Raw genomic sequence first — 23,150 nt, 5'->3', positions numbered from 1 at the left:
CGTATTACGTATCATATCAGTGTTCTACAGTATCGACCCGTGGTGCCTCGGCCCCAAGACGGCAAAAAAGAGAGTCTTGAGACTTGGCGAATACAATTGAATCTCGATTTTGAACGGGATGATGCCAGTGCCAGTGTTTAGTAAACAATGTAGTACGTAGGAATAGTAGTGACTTGGCAAGGCTGTGAGACAAAGCATTGACCTAACTAAAGTCTCGGATCTCGGGATGATATATTGGCCTGTGGGGTGGGGGTCTGAGTGAAGAGTGGAATATTCCTTCCGTAGATATCTCAGCACACCTGGAAGAGAAGAGTAGAAGATTCCTTCCGTGGGCATCTCAACGCACAGAGAGGTAGGTAGGTATATTGCTGGATAGGCCGATGAGCCAGGCGTGTGCACCGACACAGCTATGATATCCAAATCCGAAATCCGGCCGATGGGGCCAAGGCAGAGCAAGGCAAGCAAGGCAAGCAAGGCATAACGAAACATGCCACTCATCCATCCACATGCCCAAACGTCGACCTCTCGAATGTTGAGTCCCAAACGTGCCACTCATCCACCCACATGCCCCAAACGTGCCACTCGAATGTTCAACTCGAATCTTGAATCCCAAACGTGCCACTCATCAATCCACATGCCCATGCACTTCTTACAAGTCGACCTCTCGAATCTTGAATCCCAACATGCTGTTCGAAGACACACCATTCCTATCGAGCATTTTGAGCGACGTCTCGATCCCAGCCGTCGGGACGCGGTATTCGAATCTCTTCCCGGCCCCCGGTCTGGTTCCATCCGGAAGGGGATACGGAAACGGGAGATACTCGGGCATCAGGCCCAACTGGACGAGCACCGACGCCTGGTCCCAGGCAATATGCTCATGGTATAAGCGGTCGCCACGCACGCAGACCACCGACGTGAAGGGCACCTCGACCTTTCGTCCTGTAGGAGGGATTCCGGGGATCCTGTTGGAAAAGTCAGCGAAAGACAAGATGTTGGGATAGCAGGAAAAGTCAGCGAAAGACAAGACAGGACTGATTGACCTGGTCGACATATTGATTGGGTCATGCACGGCTTCTGAGAAGTCACCAATATTGATGGGGTCATTCATGCACGTCTTCTGAGAAGCACGGCGTTGTGTTTCTTTTTCTTTTCCTTTTTTGGGTTTTTGCTTTTGGGTTTCTGGGTTTCTGGGTTTGGGGGGGTTTTCTTGTATTCTGTATGCACTCACAGCCAGTCAATCTCCCTATCATGGGTGAACTTGAAAATGAACTCATCGCAGATGCGATCAATGCCAATTGTCCGACTCACCGTGACCAGTTCGGTGTCGTCGGGGTTGTTGAAGATGAAATGGTATCGGTAGAAATTGGTCAGTCGCTCTCGTCCGATGCCACCGGTCATCTAATCAGAATTGATATCGACATCACGGTCAGCCCGCTTCTACATTTGCTGCAGGTGTAAAACAATTTGGCACGACACAGGTATCGACCAATTTGGCACGACACAAGCATAACCCAATTTGGCACGGCACAGATATGACCAGTTTGGCACGGCATAGATTTGGTCCCCCTTACCGTAGGTATGTGATTGACATAGGGCTCCTGCACCATGGTGCCCATGGTCTTGGGAACCGAGCGCGCCGCGAATTCGAAGTAGGTGTGCTCTTCCCAGACTGCCTCTATGTCGAAGTCGGCGCCGCGGATGTACTTCTTGAGGAAGCCGAGGTTTCGAGTATGCGAAATCGACTCGTTCACACCATCGAATTCCTGCAGGCGTGGGAGGGCGAATCGCCCCGACTTCGCTGTCGGATAGGTGTAGATTTTGGACCCATGATCATCCGTCCGGCCGGGCGTCGGTTCCTTGTCTGTTGCTTCGCCTTGGCCCGCTCCAGCGAGATGCTGCAGACAAGGAACTGATGTCTCAATCGCCGAGGTGGAGGCGGAGGCTGTGTCCCGTGATCCGTAGACCACGACGGCTTTTACTTTGGGGTCGAGCACGGCTCTGTTCAGATATTTGCTCCAGATCGAAGAGTCGAAGACTTTGGACCAAAGGTACAAGAAACCAGTCAGTTCTAGAAAGCCATGTTTGATACATCGTAAGAGAGGATTGCTGTATAGAGCAGAATGAGGAAGAAAAGGAATCAAAAATCAAAAGAACAAGGATTTCTTACCAATCACCCCGATCCCTCCCTCCTCGCGGCACCGCTCACACGCTCCCAGAGCGGCCACTGCGCGACCGAGCACGCTTTGCACTGATCCAGAGCGTGTGAATGCGGCTTCGCGGATCTCCACCGTGGCAAAGCCTTCCTCGGCCCATTTGAGCAGAGGAGGCGGCACGCCGTCTTCGCAGACCACGCCGCCCTGCGCGTAAGCCGGTGTCTCTTCCGGCAGGATGATGATCAGCCCGGGCCCATATCCTCGCCGCGAGAGCGGGGGGAGAAGAGATATGTGCTCGTCAACTCTCACAAGCTCTGCGGTGGGTAGCTGCACTGGCTCTTCAACATCTGGTGATGGTGATGATGATTCGGCCATGGTGGATTTGAACGTCCGTGTTCTGGGAATCAGAGCTTGCAGGGGTTTAAAGACAGTAGATAGTGGATGGGTGGTAGATCAGATATAAGAGAAGCCCGATTAATCTTAATCTGGTCACACTCTCGCATTCTACTGCTTTGCTGACCTTTTGCTTTGAAGAACCGTTGCTTGATGTCTCTCGTCTCTCGTATCTAGCTAAAGGAGTGAGGAGTGAGAATAATAGTAGTATACGGATAGATAAAGGCGGTACCCACTTTGATAGTCTAGGTACTTAGTGAGTGATGATACTGTATCCATCCCGTAAGGTGTCTCGGAGATGGAACAACCATTTTCCTTGACGGTGCTGGCAAACATATATGTACTCCGTGCTACTCTTACTCTGTACAAAGTGATTCTATTCTCACAACGTTAACAAGCACATCTACACCACCGACGATACTGTTTAGTGGGCGGCTTTTCACGGCTTCACTGCTGGTTGAACTAGAACCGGTCCTTCTTTTAGCAATAAGCTTATTACGTGTATCAGTCCGGCTGAGTCTCCTGTTAGATCACATACACAATGATTCAATTTTCACAATGTGACGGGCACATCTATCTTGCCACTGTGGAATCGAGCTAACCATTAACTCTTGAAACCCTGCTCTCCCCTCTCCCCTCAACATAACTGTCCTAATCTTCCATGACAATGTCTCTTGCCTGTTGGGCACTCTCCTGCCGTAGCCGAGCTTCTCTTTCTCTTCGCAGGTATGCTCTTGTGCTTTGAAGCACTCTCTCTCGGACTTGTTCCAGGCGCTCTGTCTCAGTGAAACGGGTTCGTCGGGGTGGCTGCGGGACTGGGACTGCGGCGCCCTGCGTCCAAGTCGGCCTTGACACAGGCTGGTGGGCTGGTGCTTGCTGAAAAGGCTGGACAAGTGACACAAACCCTCCCTGCGCTTGGCGAAAATTGGGCAACAGCACTTGATACTGAGACTCCCATTCTCTTTGTCCTTGAGTGAGTCTTCTTTGGCCCTGCACAAAGACATCTTGTTCCTGCTGTGTGTTGACGACCAGTAGGGCGCCAGCATCAATGCCTCTGGTCAAATCATTCTGTAGAATGACAGCGCCATGATCATCCCCGGCCTCGGCTATTTCTTGTTGTCTGTTGTTTTGCTGGCGCTCTTCTTCCAGCATCCTCAAAACTTGGGTTCTGGAGGGGCGTCCTTCAGGATATCGACAGCGTTCGGGTCTCCTCCGACAGTTTACGCAGACCGGCTTCGTTCCATCACAGCCCTTACGACCCACGATACACTGAGTGCATCGATCCCCCTTGGCCGTGGTTGTTCCGCCTCGTTGCCATGATGGGCCTGGACGTCCTTGATTGTTGCCAGCGGGTCGATCTGTCTGCCGTTAGTCTTCCTTCTAAAAAGAGAGCGAGTGCTGCTCAAACGCATTCAGATGAAACTTACCTTGGACGGGAGGGGGCATCTGCACGAACCCACTCATGACGACTGCTCGCGCCTAACTCTTTTAAAGACCCTGGATGATTGTGCCGGCAGAACTGCAAGGCTGAGGACGACTGGACGGCAGGTGCGTTGAGGCAACGACAGTGATGGGTTCAAACAGGCTGATGTTTGGACATGAGAAGCATAGACTTTGCAAATTGTTGACGATGGAATGGGTTAAAATGTAAAACGAGGTGTTGGACAAGCTTTGTATGTTGATGCAGTGAGTGAATATGTCTAACTACAGTGTTTCCAGACGCGTCGATCTCAAGGCAGTGAAGCAATGAACTGCGCGCGCAGGCTGGATGGCACCACAACAAAGACATGACACACAACACACAACACCTACAACTCATTCACTTCCGGGAAGCCCCCCTTCACAAGTACTTTGCAGATGCTCGGTGGTGCTGATTGCTGGGGCAAGTTGGACCGAGTCTGCTGGAGAGGTTCCGAGCATAAGCACAATCACAATCACGTTTGTCAAGCTGGGTCTGATCCAGCGTTATCAAAAGCCCTGATTCACAGTCCAATCACAACACCATCACGGGGGGTGTCCGGATCCTGGTTGCATCTGTCAGCCAACCATGGGCCTTTTTGCTCGTGAGAGATGGTGATGTCCTCTTGATAGGACCGTCATCCGTCTTCCGTCTTCCATCTTCCATCTGCTGGTTTGCGCGTATCCCATCTGCCAGATCCTGCATAGGTAAACATGTTCTGAATGACACTGATCCTAGTATTAGCCACCACGCCAAACTCCTCGGCGGGTTCGGGGCTTGTCACATCTGCTGTATAATTCGAAGTTGGGGCCAAGTGGACTCGCACGGATCTGATCATTGGAGACTGAAGCCTGGTTGATATCTCAGATATCAGTCACGTAGGGTTCTAATTCCTGGTGGCGTGTTACATGGGATTTCTCATGCCTCCCGCGCTATACATCCTCAGAAAACTCGTGGTAAATTACCATGAGTTTTCTGAAAATGTTATAGGCAGTTCTGGATATTCGGTTGGGAATCATGGACATTGCCGATCAAGGTCACTACCGACGGCCTGAAGCCTCTGTTGCCATTCTTTGTCGAGATGATGAGCAGTAGATGAGCCAGGATGTCCCTGATCCCTCGGGGCAAGTGTCGCCTAAGCCTAAGAGTTTGGCCTGCCAGCAACGAACTGTTTTAGAATGCCAGGTTCGAGAAGATGGACGAAACCAAATATTGCCATGTTAGGGAGTTTCAATTTCTATCGGCAACGGGGATACGGCGGAGCTCTGAAACAAGCCTGCAGCGTCTGATTGTCTTTTGCTCGAACGGTCGGGGAGCGCGCGCTTGGGGATGGGATGAAACGTAGAGCGGAACCGAGCAATGTCTTCATCAGTCGGCGCCATATCTTCCCTGATCCAGAGGTGCGAGAGGCAGAGAACCACGGAATCGATGAACTCGAAAGAAAGACGATTCGGCTAACCTATAATTAGGAAAGAAAGACGAAGACAAGTAGCTCCTAGACCGATGGATACAAGATACAAGCGCAGGTGTCAGTTGATGTTGGGGCTCGGCATAGTTTCCGTAACCACGTTGGTTACTCTAAAACCAAACTAGTCCTCATAGGGCTAGAAACTGGTTATCGATAACAGAACTTTTTAACTTTTTTCGTCGGGCTGCATTGCAAGTTTCCCAAGCCAGCCGCGGTGTTTTTCTGTGTTTTTCTGGTTCCCTACATTCCCACAATCACACAATCACACCACTTGCGTCTTCAATCTCCGGACCTTGAAAACACCATGGAGTCTACTCTCGACAAGTCGAACAAACGCAAGAGAAAGCATGGCAAGTCCTCGGCTGCCGTAGCGGAAGCTCAGCCCGCCCTTTCAGCCTCAACCGAAAAAGTCCCAGTCCCAGTCCCTGCCTCGACGACACAGCCTGGAGCAAAGAAGCAGAAGAGGCGGAAAACATCTCATACAAGTGACGAAGAAGGCAACTCTGGAGTAGAAGATGTGTCTGAACCGACCTCCAATGCTGCGGAGAGGCAGAGTTCCAGCGAGGACGAGGACCAGGATAATGAGTCCGCTCTCGACGACGAGCACAACTCGGCCGACGAAGCCGGATCCGATTTAGAAGAGACTGGGAATGAAGCCAATGGAACCATTGAGACTACCACCATCAACCCAACAGACCTCCCAACCGACACAGTGCCATCTCTACCAGGCACAAACGTCACGCCGCAGAAGTTCTCCGAACTAGCACTCTCGGAGAGAACAATGAACGCCATCAAGGAAATGAAATTTGAAAACATGACCGAGATCCAACGACGTGGAATCCCACCGCTCATGGCCGGGCGAGACGTCTTGGGCGCTGCCAAAACCGGGTCCGGAAAGACACTGGCGTTCCTCATCCCGGCTGTGGAGATGCTGCGTGCGCTACGCTTCAAGCCACGCAACGGGACCGGGGTGATTGTAGTCTCGCCGACAAGGGAATTGGCACTGCAGATATTCGGCGTGGCCAGGGACCTGATGCAATTCCACACCCAGACGTTCGGGATCGTGATCGGTGGCGCCAACCGCAGCGCCGAGGCCGACAAGCTGACCAAGGGCGTGAACCTGCTGATCGCGACGCCAGGCCGACTGCTGGACCACCTCCAGAACACCAAGGGGTTCGTATACAAGAACCTGAAGGCGCTCGTGATCGACGAAGCCGACCGGATCTTGGAAGTTGGCTTCGAAGACGAGATGCGGCAGATCGTCAAGATCCTACCCAAGGAGAACCGGCAGACGATGCTGTTCTCGGCCACGCAGACCACCAAAGTGGAGGATCTGGCGCGCATTTCACTCCGGCCGGGACCGTTGTACATCAACGTCGATCACCAAAAGGAACACAGCACGGTCGAGGGCCTCGAGCAAGGCTATGTGATCTGCGACAGCGACAAGCGATTTTTGTTGTTGTTCAGTTTCCTGAAGCGAAATCTGAAGAAGAAAGTGATTGTGTTCATGTCGTCGTGCAACTGTGTCAAGTATCACTCGGAACTACTCAACTACATCGACCTGCCGGTGCTCGAGCTGCACGGCAACCTCAAGCAGCAGAAGCGCACCAACACGTTTTTTGAGTTTTGTAATGCCAAAACTGGCATTCTGGTCTGCACCGACGTCGCCGCCCGAGGCCTCGACATTCCTGCTGTCGACTGGATTGTTCAGTTTGACCCGCCCGACGACCCGAGAGACTACATCCACCGGGTGGGCCGAACGGCGCGAGGGGCTAACGGTAAAGGTCGGAGTTTGATGTTTCTGCAGCCCAACGAAGTCGGCTTCCTCAGTCATTTAAAGGAGGCGAGGGTGCCTGTGGTTGAATTTGATTTCCCGGCCAAGAAACTGCTGAACATCCAGAGTCAACTGGAAAAATTGATTTCGCAGAACTATTATCTCAACAAGGTGAGTGCCAGAGCAATCACAATCTTTCCATGTCTGGGATTCAATCACAATCTTTCATCCTGTCCGGCATTGGATTTTCTTACATTGGATTTCCTTGCATTGGGTTTCCCTTACCATTTGGATGGCCTTGCTGAGCCTTTACACGTCATTTTGCTAACCTTTTACACGTCATTTTGTGTTGTAGTCCGCCAAAGACGGTTACCGATCCTACTTACAGGCCTATGCGTCGCATAGTCTACGCTCCGTCTTCGATGTGAACAAGCTCGACTTGGTCAAAGTGGCCAAAAGTTTTGGCTTTTCCACTCCGCCCAGGGTGGATATCCAATTGGGAGCGAGCATGCACCGGGATAAGAAGCAGAATGGGAGAAGAAGTTACGGCAGTCAGCCGAAACAGAACGGCCATGGACATGGGTATGGTCATGGAAATGGAAATGGATTGAAATTCAAGAGGAAATCCGGCCATGAATGATGGATGGAAATGGATTGAAATTCAAGAGGATCCGGCCAAGATTGATGGATTGCTGACGTAGCAGTGCTGAGATGACGGTGGTCCTGGTCCTGGTACTGGTAATGTAGAGTGGGTCCATGTTCGACAGAATGGAATCTAGTCTATACCAACAAGGCTCTCTTGATTGTGTCTCTTGAAGCTTTTCCATGTTTGTCATCGTAGTCGTTTTTGGTTTGTGTGTCTTCATATGTCGTCTACTGTCGTGATGTTTTACTTTTCGCCGTGTCTGTCCACTGTAGTTGTGAGTTGTGAGTTGTGCAGTCGTGAGTCGTACAGTGGTGTAGTCGTAGGTGTAGTAGGGGTAGGTGTAGTAGGGGTAGGTGTAGTAGGGGTAGGTGTAGTAGGGGTAGGTGTAGTAGGGGTAGGTGTAGTAGGGGTAGCTGTAGTAGGGGTAGCTGTAGTAGGGGTAGGTGTAGTAGCCGGTATACATAGTAGGGGCAGGAGTAGGTCTTATAGTCGTAGGTATAGTAGGGGCGTAGTAGGGCTAGGTATAGTAGTCGGTTGACATATGATTGTAAATACTGGTTGAGGTTTTATTAATCAACTGTCTAGATGTTAGGTTTATTATTTCATATTTCATATTGTACATCTTCGATCTTAGATATCCCTCTCTCTCTATCCCCCCCTCTCCCTCTCCCCCATCCCTAGATTATACATGATTAGTTATTGTAGTCTGTAGAGAAACTTATAGTTCGATCGGCCATCCCATGCCGTGCCATGCCATGCCATCCCATTCTAAGGTCTAATATACCGCTGACACCGACACCGACAGACATGACGTGATGTGATGTGACTTGATGTGACTTGATATGGTACATATGTACTTAAGTCGGGACTGGTGTTTCATGACACCAGCACCAGCATCAGCACTAGCACAAACACAAACATCGACAGAGCATCTGAGATAGGGTATCATTTACGACCAGACAGACCAGACAGACCAGACAGACCAGACAGACAGACACGACCAGAGCACTACTTATCTCAATTACAAAAGAGACGTCTTCGCATTCACATTTTGGTCCGCATCCACATTCGCACTCACATTCCCACTCACACTCGTACTGGTCATCTGGTCGCGCTGACCTCCTCCCCAACCCCCCCACGGCCCCAGATTGAAGTCGAGGCCCGGGACAACCGAGCCGAACAGGTCGATGATGTTGGTGCCCATGAGCGAGCCGGAGCCCGGGTCGTTCTGCATGTAGTAGGGATCATCGATAGGGTAGAACATATTATCGACGACGTTGATGGGGGTCTGTGCTTGGGTATCGACGACGTGGTTGATCGGGGTCGGGGTATCTTTTGAGACTTGATTGGATGTGGACGTGGGATTCGGGACTGTGTCGTCGACCTGTGAACCGAATAGCGGCTGGGACTGGGGCTGGGGCCGAGAAAATGAAGACACCATGCTGTTGGTGTTGGTGTTGGTTGGAAGGTAGGATTGGGAAGCTGAAGCCGTAGCCAAAGGGGCGAAATAATCCAAGTGCTGTTGTTGTTGGTGGTGGTGGTGTTGTTGCTGATGTTGTTGTTGGTGTTGGTGCTGTTGGTGCTGATGTTGTTGATGTTGCGGTTGGTGTTGTTGGTGCTGTTGGTTCTGGTGCTGGTGTTGCTGTTGATGTTGTTGGTGTTGTTGCTGGTGGCGCTGATACTGATACTGGCCATTACCGTTTATATCCAGTGTCGGCCACTTGAGTACCTCCGGAGGGTGCTCGCTAGCAGAACTCAACTGCACGGTCTTGACGTATTCGTTGGCAATGAAGGCAAACTCGGAGATCATGGAGCCCGGCAGGCCGCCGCAGCTGGCATATTCGATGCGGCTGAAGTGGCCACTGGCGACGTGGAGGAGGGCCAGGTTACTGCCGGTCTCGGGATGCTTGGGGTTATGGATGATCAGGTCGAATAAGATGAAGAGAGCGGCGACGGGAATACCGACGAGAACCCTGGAAAATCAGTCAGTTATAACGGTAGTGTTGGCGATGGGACGGTAGTATGCGGTGATGGTAGTATGCGGTGATGGGACGGGGGCATGGTGGTGTTGGAGGTGGGTTGGAGGTGGGTTGGAGGTGGGTTTGGTGGTGGTGACGGTAGCAGGCTGGTGACGGGACGGGGGCATGGTGGAGTTGGATGGGTTGGTGGTGGAGGGTGAACACCGACACAGACAGACACAGACACCAACACAGGCAGACATAGACAGACACAGACAGACACCGACACCGACACAAACATAAACACAACTCAACTCAAAAGGGAATGGAATCCCACACAGACACCGACACCAATACCAACACCAACACAACACAATTCAACAACTAAAGGGAATGCAATGGGAATAACTAGCAGCACTTACCACACTGGCGTATAAGGCTCGACGTCAATAAAGCGCGTCAATTCCAGAATAGACCGCGACGCATTCATAATGGCCTGCTTGCTCTTCAGCAGACGATTCGGATCTGACGCTCCAGCTTCAGCCTCGCCGGGGGACGGGCGACCGTCCAGATGCAGGGTGGCGCGAGCCAGGGCCAGCAGCACGCTGTGGTAGAGATAATGGGTCCAGAGAGCGACGGGGGTCATCAACGTCAACGGGGTGTGGGTGTGGGTGTGAGTGTGGCCAGATACAGGCTCAGATAACGACATAGTCGACGACCGTTCAGGCAACCAAAACGCAGTTCCGGGCCGCAATGCCGCGGGAATCGACAACCGCCACTGTTCCAGCTCGGCGTGGAGTTGGTCGATAGTGGCGCTGAAGTATTCGCGCGAATTGCCGGTGACGCCGATAGAAAACAAGGACGTGTAGGCTCGCGAGAGGAGGCGGGCATGACGCGCCGAGGCGAGGAACCAGTTGTAGTCGCCGAAGAAGGCTTCGGAGATGGCAGGGACGGGATGACCGATGTCAGAGTCGTTGAAGATCTGACAAGATATTAGTAGGTGTTGACAGGTATTGGTATTGAGACATTGATATTGAGACATCCAAGATATTAGTAAGGGATAGGGCAGCGATCAGTACATAGGTATTGATGACATTGATATTGAGGCTTTGATATTGAGACATTGATATGACAGGCATTGACCTGGTATACTGTCTGGCTGCTGCCTGCCTCTTTCCTCGGGAAATGCGACCAGCGCCAATCACTATGATGAATGACATGGTACATACCGTCTGTCTGTACTTTCTGGGAATGGAGGGGGGTGGGGGGCAGAGAACATATCAGGGAAATTGGTGGGGAGACGGAAGGGAACATACCGAACTACGACCATAATAGAAACTAGATGTTTTCTCAATCGTATACAACACCCAGAACACCCGACCGTACGAGTCAGGAAGACCCCCGTCTCGAGGTTGGCCGAACGAGACTTTTTGAGCGCGTCGCGCCCCCTCGGAAATGATCAGATGCTCGATCTGGATGCACGACACCGAGAGGGCGAAGATGGCCATGGATGTCAGAGCCTGCAGCGTCAACAGCGAGTCCGGCAGGGTCAGCAGGTCCGGGAACAGGGCCAAGGCGACGGAGAACAGCTGCCATGACCGCGACTTGCCCGGCTCGAAGCTGCCGTAGCCGCAGTACTGGCTGCCGAGCGCGAGTACGGAGTGGTAGAGGGCTGAGAAGGCTTTGTTGGTTGATAGGCGTCGGGGGAGGTCGGGGTCGACCAGGGCGGATTCGAAGTCGGACTGGTCGAGAAAGGGGTAGAAGGGGTGTACTCTGTCAAAGTAGGCTATGATATGTCAGCGGGTGTACTCTGTCAAAGTAGGCTGGGTGACATGTCAGTGGGATATGATGGAACCAAACAGAGCCCAAATCTACACCCAACCTACCTTTGACATAGACCGCAGCGGTGTCCCGGTCGACCAAGATTTCCTGGTCGTGCGATCTCGCCAGGATGGAGCCGTTGACCGAATGCGGGCTGGAACGCAGGCGATGGCTGATGACATCGGCGACGCGCTTGACGAGGTCGTTGACCTTTGTGTTCTGGAGCCGGGTCGACAAGGCCTGCATGCGGCTGTCGGAGAAGAAGCTCAAGCTGTAATTCCCTCCTACAGTGGGTTAGTGCCACTGAGATTAAGGTTGAGATTGAGGTTGAGATAGACGGGGAGTGCCAATGAGATTAGGCAGAGGTCGAGGCAGAGATTGAGGTTGAGATTAAGGTTGAGGTTGAGGTTAAGGTTAATGGGGAAAGAGCGACGAGACGAGATGAGACGAACCGAAAATGCCATTGCCCTGCAAGTCGCACACACACTCTTAGTCAATCTGGTCATGACGTCGACGCCACTGTAACGGTCGGTTGGCACTCTTACTCACCTTGAAGGGAAATGCCTTGCCCTGCGGACTGCCAGAGTCCGGGTTCTGCATGAGGAGCCGGTCGACATACAGCAGGGGCAGCACTTCAGGGCCTGAGGTTGCGGTGGTGGTGGCGGTAAACCCTTTCCAGGGCGCGCTGGGTATCGAGTCCTGTTTTGGCCCAGGTTAACATCAGGGATGGGATGGGGAGGGATATTTGATAGATTGGATGGGATATAGGATGGGATGTGAGATATGGGAAAGACTAGGGTTAGGGTTAGGGTTAGGGTTATGCGGCGTCGTGCAGAGCAAAACAGAAACATACCTCATGGTTATGACGCGGACGTTCCAGTAGATTGGGCGAGTGCGATCTGGACTCTGCTGTGGAAGGGTCAATCCTCTGTCGAGGTAAAGGACGGGACGGGGACGGCCCTACACTCCTTGACACTGGGACTCTCGACCTTGTGCCGACGAGGGGGACGAGCCACGCTGAAATGGCACGGTGTGTTTCGACGCTGAGCAGAGAGAATCAGAATCAGAATCAGCGTTGGTTCATTAGATACAGATGGGGGCGAAGGGTTGAGAGAGGTGGGCATGATGCATTCCACTCACGCTGCAGTTGGCGCAGGACCCATGAGGTGCCGATGGCTGGCCTGAAGGAGTGATTGATTAGTTACTGTAGGGAAGAGAGGAGCCTAGATTAGGCGTGATGGGGCAGAGGGGAGGGCATGGTGGAAGTGGAATGCGATCAGGAACGGGAACAAGACGGCGTGGCGCTGACCGGAGCATCGCACTTTGCGAGCCTTGCAGGCGTCGCAGGACTTGAGCACCTTGGGACTGTTGGTGCTGGTGCCGGTGCTGCTGAGGGGCTGGTTTGGGTCTGGCATGGCGCAGACTGTCCTCCGTAGACTGCAGCAAGCAGAGTAACCGTGTGGACTGGACTGACTGGACTGCAGCCTGCTGGACTGAGACTGAGACAGACTTGGACCTGACTTGGACGTTCGGCTCGGTCGGTTTTGAATTGTCAGGACTGGATGAAAAGAAAGACGTAAAGACCTCAGTCCTCGGGCCTGACAGGGACGTTGCCGCCACCGTCTCCGTCTCCGTCATCATGCTCGGAGCCGAAGACGCTCGGACCAAGTGCCAGGTGCTGAGACAGGGATGGACGAGGACGGATCACCGGGATGCTCAGCCCCAGGAGCCGGGGTCCATCAGGGTCTGTGAGGCTCCGTCAGGCTCCTCAGGGGTCTCAGCCGTGGCCCCGACCGAGCTGGTTCCCACTCTTCGGCTCCGAGGAAGATCAACAGGCCCCAAACATCGAGAAAATATACTCAATACATGTGCAAGCCGCGACCGAACCATGCCCCTGGTGGCCACGTCGACTCGTTCCCAGTTCCCAAACCTGAATCTTGATCCAATAATTCATACTGGATTCTGATTATGGGTCGGAGATTGCCAGGCCAGGAGGGTGTCATATCCGCCATGCTGCCCGAGCGCTCCGGTGGATGGGCGTGTGGATGATATATCAGCAACATGGCGCCCCCAGGGTCGAGGCAGGATTCTACACACACATCCATACGCCGCTGGAAATCACCACAGCCATGTCGAAGCACGATCACGATGCTCGCTGGCCGTCAGAGGGTAATGGCGAGGGTGAAGGCGGCCGTGACCAGCACCAGCACCAGAGCCCAGAACCCTTGGTAACAGAGAAAAACGACGATGCATTCATGGTGTCGACCGAGACGCTGGGCGAGAGTGACCACTCGCAACCCCAACAGCAACCGGACGGCGAGCCCCAGGAACCGCGGTTTGCCCAGCTGGTCCGCACAGCGACCGAGGTGATGCTCGACTGCAATCCCTTCCTCGACCTCGACCAGCCGTGGCTCAATCCGACCTCGCCGCAGTTCGACAAGAAGCTGTGGGCCAAGACCTTCTTCCACACCCTCAAGAGCGATCCACGCCGTTACCCGCAGCGCACCGCCGGCGTGTCGTTCCAACAGCTCAACGTGTCGGGCTGGTCGGCCTCGACCGACTACCAGAAAGACGTGGCCAATGTGCTGCTGGAGATCCCCAGTATGCTGGTCGAAGCGATTAACCACCGGAAGCAAAAGGTGCAGATCCTGAAGGACTTTGAGGGGCTGGTCCGGAATGGCGAGATGCTGGTGGTGCTGGGCCGCCCGGGGAGGTAGGTCTCTTTCTGTCCTTCTGATCCTCTCCTGGTCCCCGTCCTGACCGAAGTGGTCATATGCGATGGCTATGCCACACCATGACTGCCAGTACATGGACACCGACGCTGACTGACCCATCACAGTGGTGCTTCGACCTTCCTCAAAACCATCGCCGGGCAGGTGCATGGCCTGTATCTCGACGCCGGCTCGGACATCAACTACCAAGGCGTGCCCTGGGACATCATGCACACCCGCTACCGGGGCGAAGTGGTGTACCAGGCCGAAACCGACGTGCACTTCCCCTATCTGACGGTCGGCCAGACCCTGCTCTTCGACGCCCTGGCCAAAACCCCGCGCAACAGGCTGCCGGGCGTGTCGCGCGACCGCCACGCCCACATCCTGCGCGACGTGGTCATGGCCGTGTTTGGCCTCAGCCACACCGTCAACACCCGCGTAGGCAACGACTACGTGCGCGGGGTCAGCGGCGGCGAGCGCAAGCGCGTCAGCATCGCCGAGGTCGCCTTGGTGCAGAGTCCACTCCAGTGCTGGGACAACAGCACGCGCGGCCTGGACTCGGCCACCGCCCTGGAGTTTGTCAAGACCCTCCGGCTGTCCACCGAGCTGGCCGGTTCGACCGCCATCGTCGCCATCTACCAGGCCTCGCAGGATGCGTACGAGGTGTTCGACAAGGTCGTGCTGCTCTACGAGGGCCGTCAGATCTACTTTGGCCGCACCGAGGCCGCCAAGCAGTACTTTGTCGACCTGGGCTTCCAGTGTCCCGACCGACAGACCACCGCCGACTTCCTCACCTCGCTGACCAACCCGGCCGAACGCATCGTCCGGCCCGGGTTCGAGAACAAGGTGCCCCGGACGCCCGACGACTTTGCCCGCGTCTGGCAGTCGAGCCGCGAGAGGGCGCAGCTTCTCCAGGACATTGCGGCCTTCAACGAGGAATTCCCGCTCCACGGGCCGTCGCTGGAGGAATTCAAGGAGTCGAAGAAGGCCGAACAGGCGGCGTTGACGCCCAGTTCATCTCCCTACACCATATCCGTGCCCATGCAGATCCGGCTCTGCATCACGCGCGGCTTCCAACGCCTGCTCGGCAACAAAGCCTTCTTCCTGGTCACCGTGTTCGGGAATCTGCTTATCTCGCTGGTGCTGGGCAGCGTCTTCTACAACCTCCCCGGCGACACGGGCAGCATCACCAGCCGCGGCACGTTGATCTACTTTGCCATTCTGTTCAACGCGCTGAACAGCGCGCTGGAAGTCTTCTCCCTGTACGAGCAGCGGCCCATCGTCGAGAAACAGTCGCGGTATGCGCTGTACCACCCCTTCTCCGAGGCCATTTCGTCCATTGTCACGGAAATGCCCAGCAAGATCCTGTCGACCTTCGCCTTCAACCTACCGCTGTATTTCCTGGCCAACCTGCGCCGCGAACCGGGGCCGTTCTTCAAATTCTTGCTGTTCGGCTTCACCTGCACCATGGCCATGTCGATGATCTTCCGCACCATCGGCCAGACCACCCGCACCATCCACCAGGCCCTCACCCCCAGTGCTTTTCTGGTGCTGGCCCTGGTCATCTACACGGGATATATCGTGCCGACCTCGGAGATGCAGGATTGGCTCCGCTGGATCAACTACTTAGACCCCATCGCCTACGGCTACGAGTCCATGATGGTCAATGAGTTCCACGGCCGCCGATTTCCGTGTGCCCAGTTCGTGCCCATGGGCCCGGCTTACCAGAACGTCACTGGGCTGGGACGCGCCTGTTCGGCCAGTGGTGCCCTGCCTGGGGCTGACTATGTGGACGGAGGTTTCTACATCGATGCCGTTTTTGGCTACAGTCATGGTCATCTCTGGAGGTTAGTCCATTGTTCTATTATTTTGTCCTGCGAAAACGAGAATACATCATCCTCCATGACTAACCCAACATCCTCCTCCCATGACTTTATTCTTCTTTTCTACGAAAAATACATCGTCTCCTTCCCATGACTTCCTAATACATTATCCCCCTCCCATGACTTGTATTCTTTTCTACGAAAAATACATCATCTTCTTCCCATGACTAACCCAACATCCTCCTCCCATGACTTCTATTCTTTCCTACGAAAGTACATCATCATCCTCCATGACTAACTCTCCCCAGAAATCTCGGCATCCTGATCGGCTTCATCTGCTTCTTCACCGCCACCTACCTAATGGCAGCCGAGTTCATCCACAGCGAACGGTCGAAAGGGGAAGTCCTAGTCTTCCGCCGTGGCCACGCGCCCAAATCGCTGATCAAAGGTAAATCCTCGGCACGACCACGAGACGAGGAATCCGCCGACACCGACACCAGCCTGGCTGGGGGCGAGAAAACCCTCGAACCGGCCGACGAGCCCAAAGACGAACCACTCCAGACCGTCATTCCGCGACAGACGTCCATCTTCCATTGGAGAGATGTGTGTTACGAGGTCATGATCAAGGGCCAGCCGCGACAGCTGTTGCATGATGTCGATGGTTGGGTCAAGCCGGGGACATTGACGGCGTTGATGGTATGATTCCACCCCTTCCGATCCCATCCAACAAAATTTCAGCGGAACCCTAACCCTAACCCTAACCCTTCCTATATCCCATCCCATCTGATATATTGAATATCCTGTATCCTAACCCACCAATCTATTGAATATTGGGCATCCCATCCTATCCCATCCCTTCCCACCCCTTCACATCTATTGATACCCAGACTGTCTACACTATCGATGACCATACTGTAAGTCTACAATCTCACACTTATCAGGGCGCTTCCGGTGCCGGCAAAACCACCCTTCTCGACGTCCTCGCCAGCCGAGTCACCATGGGCGTAGTCAGCGGCCACATGCTCGTCGACGGCTGGCCACGAGACCGATCGTTCCAACGAAAGACGGGCTACGTGCAGCAGCAGGATCTGCACCTGGCCACCGCCACGGTGCGCGAGTCGTTGCGCTTCTGTGCCATGCTGCGCCAGCCGAGGACGGTCAGTACCGAGGAGAAGTACGCCTATGTCGAGGAGATTATTAAGTTGTTGGAGATGGAGAAGTATGCCGAAGCGATTGTGGGCGTTCCTGGAGAAGGTGTGTTCTTTTCTCTCTTTCGCCTTTCCTCTCCTTTCCCTGTCCCTTTCCTTTCCCTGCCCTGTCCCCTGGTGACCCTTATTCCTGTGCCCTATCCTATGCCTTTTGTCTTTCGCCCTTCCCCCTTTCCCTGGGGACCCCTTATTCCTGTGCCCTATCCCATGCTTGTTTGTCTTGTCTACTGCCTTCTATCCCTATGCTTATTTTGTCTGTCTTGTCTACTCCCATGCCGTCTTGTCTTGTCCCATCCTTCTTGTCCCATCTTTCTTGTCCCATCCTTCTTGTCCCATCATTCTTGTCTACTATCACCCCCTCCCTCCTATACTTCTCTATCACCCCCTTCTACCCTTATCTACCATGACTAACTCCCTCCCCAGGCCTCAACGTCGAACAACGAAAACGCCTCACCATCGGCGTCGAACTGACCGCAAAACCCGACCTCCTCCTCTTCCTCGACGAGCCCACCTCCGGCCTCGACAGCCAAACGGCATGGTCGATCGCCGCGCTCCTAAGAAAACTCTCGGACAACGGCCAGGCCATTCTCTGCACCATCCACCAACCGTCAGCCATGCTCTTCCAGCAATTCGACCGTATCTTGCTATTAGCCCGCGGCGGCCGCACCGTCTACTTTGGCGACATTGGGCCCGAGTCTCAGACCCTCACTGGCTACTTTGAGCAGTATGGCGCCCGGCCGTGCGAGCCGCGCGAAAACCCGGCCGAATGGATGCTGGAGGTCATCGGCGCCGCGCCGGGTGCGACTGCTGTGCGAGATTGGCCTGACACGTGGCGATCTAGTCGCGAATATGCACAGGTTCGAACGGCGTTGTTGGAGTTGGAAGCGAATGCTAGCCAACAACAGCAGCAAACATCAGCAACGACGACGACGACAAACACCACGATAACAGAGTACGCCGCCCCCTTGTGGACGCAGATGCGTCTATGCACGCACCGCGTGTTTCAGCAGTACTGGCGTACGCCGTCGTATATCTATGCGAAGCTTCTGTTGTGTCTTGCGACGGTGAGTGACATCCATCTTTATGATATCCTATGCGATGGTATCATATGATATCCCATCCATCCTATCCCATCCCATGATATCCCACTCAGCCTGGTTGGTGGTGTTCTGTTCTATCCCACTCAGCCTGGGCTATTTCTCTGTTCTATCCTGGTTTTATTGTTGTGTTCTATCCTCGTTACTACTTCTCTTCCATCTTAGTTATATTTCTCTATTCTATCCTGATACTACTGTTCTTCATGTCCTAACCTTGGTGCTAGAGCATCTTCATCGGCGCTTCCTTCTACCACGCCAAAGTCACCCTCCAAGGCCTCCAAGACCAAATGTTCGCCATCTTCATGATCATGGTCATCCTCGCCTTTTTGGTCTACCAAACCATGCCGAACTTCGTGGTCCAGCGCGACCTGTACGAGGTACGCGAGCGACCGTCCAAAACATACGCCTGGCCCGTCTTCATGGCGGCCAACATCGTGGTCGAACTGGCCTGGAACACGCTGGCCGCGCCCCTGATCTTCTTCCCTTTCTACTATCTGGTCGGTATGCAGCGGAACGCCGAGCCTGCCCACCAGGTGTCGGAGCGGGGGGGGCTCATGTTCCTGCTGAGCTGGTGTTTTACGCTGTTCACGGCCACGTTTGCAGACTTGATCATTGCGGGGTTGCCGACGGCTGAGATTGGGGCCATTATCGCCTTGGTGTTGTTTGCTTTGTGTTTGATATTTTGTGGGTGAGTGTTTGTCCTGTGTCCTCGTCCTTTCGTCCTCCGGTCCTTCAAAGAGACCTATTCCCTAACCACACACTCCTCCCTCACACCTCAGACGAAATGAACCCAAACTAACTAACACTACCCCAGTGTCCTCGCCACACCCGCCGCCATGCCAGGATTCTGGATCTTCATGTATCGCGTATCCCCATTAACGTACCTAATCGGCGGCTTCCTCTCCACCGGCCTCGCCAACAACGCCGTCCACTGTTCACCGCTCGAAGTGTCGACGGTCCAACCAGCCCCCAACCAAACCTGCGCCGACTATCTAGGCCCCTACATGCAAATGGCCGGCGGCTCGCTGTACAACCCGGACGCCACGGCCGACTGCCAATTCTGCCCGGTGGCGTCGACCAACGTCTTTCTGGCCTCCATCTCGGCCGACTATGCGGACCGATGGCGCAATTTCGGCATCATGTTCGCGTATATTTTGTTCAATATCGCTGCTGCTTTGGGCCTGTATTGGCTGGCGAGGGTGCCGAAGCGGGGGCTGGGTTTGCGTCAGCGACTGGGTGCTTTGGCGAAGTTGGCTAAGCGGAAGTCTTAGAAGACTTACTTGGGCTTGGAGTCGGGGTTGGTATAGACAGTATACAATATACTACACTACTTAGGGTGGGCTTAGAGTCTGATTTGGTATATACACTATACTACACAGTACAGTACACTACTTGGTGCCCAGGGCCCTCGGCTTGCGCCAGCGTCTTCGTGCCCTCTGGTCGGGGTTGGCATTGTTTCCTCAACGGACGTCTTGGACTTGGGCTTGGAGTCGGGTTTGGGACATACACAGTACACACAGTACACTACTTGTTATCGGTAATGTTCTTATTCCCTTCTAATATCAATAGTAAGGGGAGCGCTGCGGCTGTCTTCGAAATCGAGGTCCTAGGAGACTTGGGCTTGTAGTCTGATTGGTATCTATATACATACACACACAGTACACTACCTAGGGCTGGTTCTGTTCTTATTCCTTTCCAATGTCATGGGCAAGGGGGAGCCATGCCGCTATGGTACAGTAGATAGGACTAGAGAGGACAGTCAAAGGTTGAAATGTTCCCAGTCTCTTTCTCTATCAAAGGACTTAGGCTATAGGGGGAGCCCAGACTAGATAGGTATTGCTTAGGATCTACCTGGTGCCTTCTAGCTGAAGGGCAAGGGTGGGAATGCCTAACTTAGTGCCTAGGTTTGACAAGGACAGGATAGCATAGCACAGCATACTTCAATACTGTCAAAGGTTGAAATGTTCCATGTTCTCTATCGAAGGGTCGTAGGGGGAGCGCATGCTATATAGTATAGTATGATATGCCTATGTAAACCAGCCTTCTGGTTAAAGGGCAGGCTGGGAATGCCTAAGTTAGTGCCTACCTAGGTGTATATATACCAGCCTTCTGGTTAAAGAACAAGGCTGTGGATGCCTGACTTAGTGCCTAAGTATAACAAGGACAGGATAGTATAGCACAGCATACTTTATTACACGGTGAATATGGATTATGAATAAATAACAGCCTACATCGTCCATCCTAATCCTAAACCTCCATCCTACATCCTAAACCCACAACCCATGGTATACTAGGTAGCAGCTTATTCTCACATGTATACAGTCCCTAATCCTACAATCAACTACCTTGCCCTGTTCAACAATTCTTATCGCTCGTATAACCCATAGCCCATAACCTACAACCCATAACCCATAACCCTCAACCACAACCACAACCCCCATATTCATCTTCCAGCCACACGCAAACTGTAGTCGGTTAAGTTCTCCTAGTCAATTCACCATTGGTAGTATACAAAAGTTCTTGTCATGCTTCAATCCGTTCTGGTCGCCAAAAGTCCCGAAGGCTGGTGTGCTCGGCCAGGATGTTCATGGCATTCCCCAAAAAGCTCGGTTTGGCCGCCCGGCGGTCGTCATAGTACTGCTTGTGGCTCCTCGAGCTCGAAGTCCTCGACGGCTGTGGCCGACTTCTCGATCCCGCGTGCTTGGAAGAACTGCTTTCAGCCTCGGCTTCAGCTTCAGCTTCGCCATGATCTCGAGCTCGGTGCTGTCTGTGTTCGCGATGTTCACGTGATCCACTTCGTCGTGGTGGCTCATCGTCGTTCAGTCGCACGAAGAGCAGTGGTTTGGTGTCACTCTCGCCCGCGCTGATCTTCCTCAACAGGCCAGGAAGGAAACCGGGAGAGGAACTGCCTCCGCTGCTCGAGGCGGCAAAGCTAGGTCGCCTGGTCTTTCTCGATTCACCACTGGCGGTATCTCCTGCCCGTGAAGTCTCTGCAGTCGCTTCCCTTTCCCTTTCCCTTTCTCTCTCTTTACCTCTTCTCCTTTCTGCTTTTTCCTCGGCCTCCCGTCGCCTTCTCCGCTCTCTTTCCGCCTCAGCTTGAGCATATTGTTCTTCAGCAAGTCGTCGTCTCTCCCTCTCTTCTCGACGTCTTTTCCGCTCTTTCTCTCTCTCTGCCGCTTCTTCCTCTTCTTGTCGTCTTCTTTCTGCCGCTTCTTGCTCTTCTTGTCGTCTTCTTTCCGCTTCGCGTTGGGCTCGTCTGGCTTCCGCTCTTTCCTTCTCCTTTTCTTTGTACTCTGCTGATTCGTGACGGATGTGCTCTTTCCTTTTAGCCTTCTTAATTTCCCTAGCAATGGCGTTTTCAAACAACCCTGCCTCCTTCTTGTTTCTCTCGAGTTTTGCTGTGTGACCGTTCAAGGGAACCTTAGAATTGTAATCCCACCGGTCATCATGATGATGTCTTCTTTTTTCCTTTGACGCCATGGCGGTCATTGCGGCGACGGCCGCCGCTGCGACTGCCTCCTCAACTGGAGCCTTTACATCTTCAGGAGCCGGTTCTCCTGGAGTGTCATCCACTGCAGGCGCAGTGTCTTCGGCGGCGCTAGCTTCCGGAGCTTCTGCTGGTGCTGCAGCCTCCTCGGCCTTTTCGGCGGTTGCTTCAGTAGCTGGTTCTTCAGTGGCAGGTTCCTCAGCGGCAGGAGGTTCTTCAGCAGGAGCATCAGCGGCGGGAGTCTCTTCAGCAGCGGGAGTCTCTTCAGCTGGAGCAGGTTCTTCCGCAGCAGCAGGCTCATCACTTGCGGCCGGTTCTTCAGCGGCGGCAGGTTCTTCAGCAGGAGCAGGTTCTTCAGCTGGAGCAGGTTCTTCAGCTGGAGCAGGCTCTTCAGCAGGAGCATCAGCGGCGGGAGTCTCTTCAGCAGCGGGAGTCTCTTCGGCAGGAGCAGGTTCTTCAGCAGCGGGAGTCTCTTCGGCAGGAGCAGGTTCTTCAGCAGGAACAGGCTCTTCAGTCGCAGCAGGCTCTTCAGTCGCAGCAGGTTCTTCCGCGGCAGCCGGTTCTTCAGTCACGGCGGGTTCTTCCGCGGCAGCCGGTTCTTCAGCGGCGGCAAGTTCTTCAGCAGGAGCATCAGCGGCGAGAACAGGTTCTTCCGCGGCATCAGTGGCAGCTGGTTCTTCAGTCGCGGCCGGTTCTTCCGCCGCAGCTGGTTCTTCAGCAGCTTGAGCAGGTTCTTCCGCAGCGGCCGGTTCTTCGGCAGGAGCATCAGCAGCGGCAGCAGGTTCTTCCGCGGCAGCAGGTTCTTCAGCAGCGGGAGCATCAGCGGCAGGAGGCTCTTCAGTCGCGGCCGGTTCTTCAGCAGGAGCGTCAGCGGCGGGAGGCTCTTCAGCTGGAGCTTCAGCGGCGGGAGCAGGTTCTTCCGCGGCGGCCGGTTCTTCCGTGGCAGCTAGTTCTTCGGCAGGAGCATCAGCAGCGGGCGGTTCTTCAACAGGAGCATCGGCAGGAGCAGGTTCTTCAGCTAGAGCCTCAGTAGCGGCAGGCTCTTCAGTAGCAGATCCTTCCGCAGCAGGCTCTTCCGCAGCAGGCTCTTCCGCAGCAGGCTCTTCCGCAGCAGGCTCTTCCGCAGCAGGCTCTTCCGCAGCAGGCTCTTCC

General features: G+C 54.0%; 6 protein-coding genes across 6 annotated transcripts in view; 2 read left to right on the top strand and 4 right to left on the bottom strand.

The window, feature by feature from the left end:
• Window positions 1–649: 649 nt before the first annotated feature.
• On the bottom strand, window positions 650–2,528 carry A1O3_02971 (carboxymethylenebutenolidase; the record flags this gene model as incomplete). The annotated part of the gene is made up of 4 exons (XM_007733111.1): window positions 650–962; window positions 1,229–1,398; window positions 1,572–2,035; window positions 2,168–2,528. The coding sequence occupies 4 exons, from the start codon at window positions 2,526–2,528 to the stop codon at window positions 650–652; spliced, it is 1,308 nt and encodes a 435-aa protein (XP_007731301.1).
• Window positions 2,529–3,197: 669 nt separating this feature from the next.
• A1O3_02970 (uncharacterized protein) lies at window positions 3,198–4,010 on the bottom strand (the record flags this gene model as incomplete). Its single annotated transcript, XM_007733110.1, has 2 exons — window positions 3,198–3,904; window positions 3,974–4,010. The coding sequence occupies 2 exons, from the start codon at window positions 4,008–4,010 to the stop codon at window positions 3,198–3,200; spliced, it is 744 nt and encodes a 247-aa protein (XP_007731300.1).
• A 1,767-nt stretch (window positions 4,011–5,777) lies between these two features.
• On the top strand, window positions 5,778–7,887 carry A1O3_02969 (ATP-dependent RNA helicase HAS1; the record flags this gene model as incomplete). The annotated part of the gene is made up of 2 exons (XM_007733109.1): window positions 5,778–7,418; window positions 7,603–7,887. The coding sequence occupies 2 exons, from the start codon at window positions 5,778–5,780 to the stop codon at window positions 7,885–7,887; spliced, it is 1,926 nt and encodes a 641-aa protein (XP_007731299.1).
• A 1,027-nt stretch (window positions 7,888–8,914) lies between these two features.
• Window positions 8,915–11,918, bottom strand: A1O3_02968 (uncharacterized protein; the record flags this gene model as incomplete). Its single annotated transcript, XM_007733108.1, has 4 exons — window positions 8,915–9,866; window positions 10,274–10,833; window positions 11,168–11,637; window positions 11,738–11,918. The coding sequence occupies 4 exons, from the start codon at window positions 11,916–11,918 to the stop codon at window positions 8,915–8,917; spliced, it is 2,163 nt and encodes a 720-aa protein (XP_007731298.1).
• Window positions 11,919–13,801: 1,883 nt separating this feature from the next.
• A1O3_02967 (ATPase) lies at window positions 13,802–19,782 on the top strand (the record flags this gene model as incomplete). Its single annotated transcript, XM_007733107.1, has 7 exons — window positions 13,802–14,385; window positions 14,512–16,230; window positions 16,515–16,902; window positions 17,148–17,460; window positions 17,838–18,478; window positions 18,736–19,199; window positions 19,326–19,782. The coding sequence occupies 7 exons, from the start codon at window positions 13,802–13,804 to the stop codon at window positions 19,780–19,782; spliced, it is 4,566 nt and encodes a 1,521-aa protein (XP_007731297.1).
• Window positions 19,783–21,034: 1,252 nt separating this feature from the next.
• Window positions 21,035–23,150, bottom strand: part of A1O3_02966 (uncharacterized protein) — a gene marked incomplete at both ends in the record, with an annotated part of 3,826 nt that continues 1,710 nt past the window's right edge. Inside the window, one exon of the mRNA XM_007733106.1 lies at window positions 21,035–23,145. Coding sequence (XP_007731296.1) covers window positions 21,035–23,145 — 2,111 coding nt within the window. The remainder of the gene's footprint in view (window positions 23,146–23,150) is intronic.

Source organism: Capronia epimyces (assembly GCF_000585565.1).
Source record: "Capronia epimyces CBS 606.96 chromosome Unknown aczIQ-supercont1.2, whole genome shotgun sequence".
Lineage (NCBI taxonomy): Eukaryota > Fungi > Ascomycota > Eurotiomycetes > Chaetothyriales > Herpotrichiellaceae > Capronia > Capronia epimyces.
This window is presented reverse-complemented; position numbering and strand designations above follow the sequence as displayed.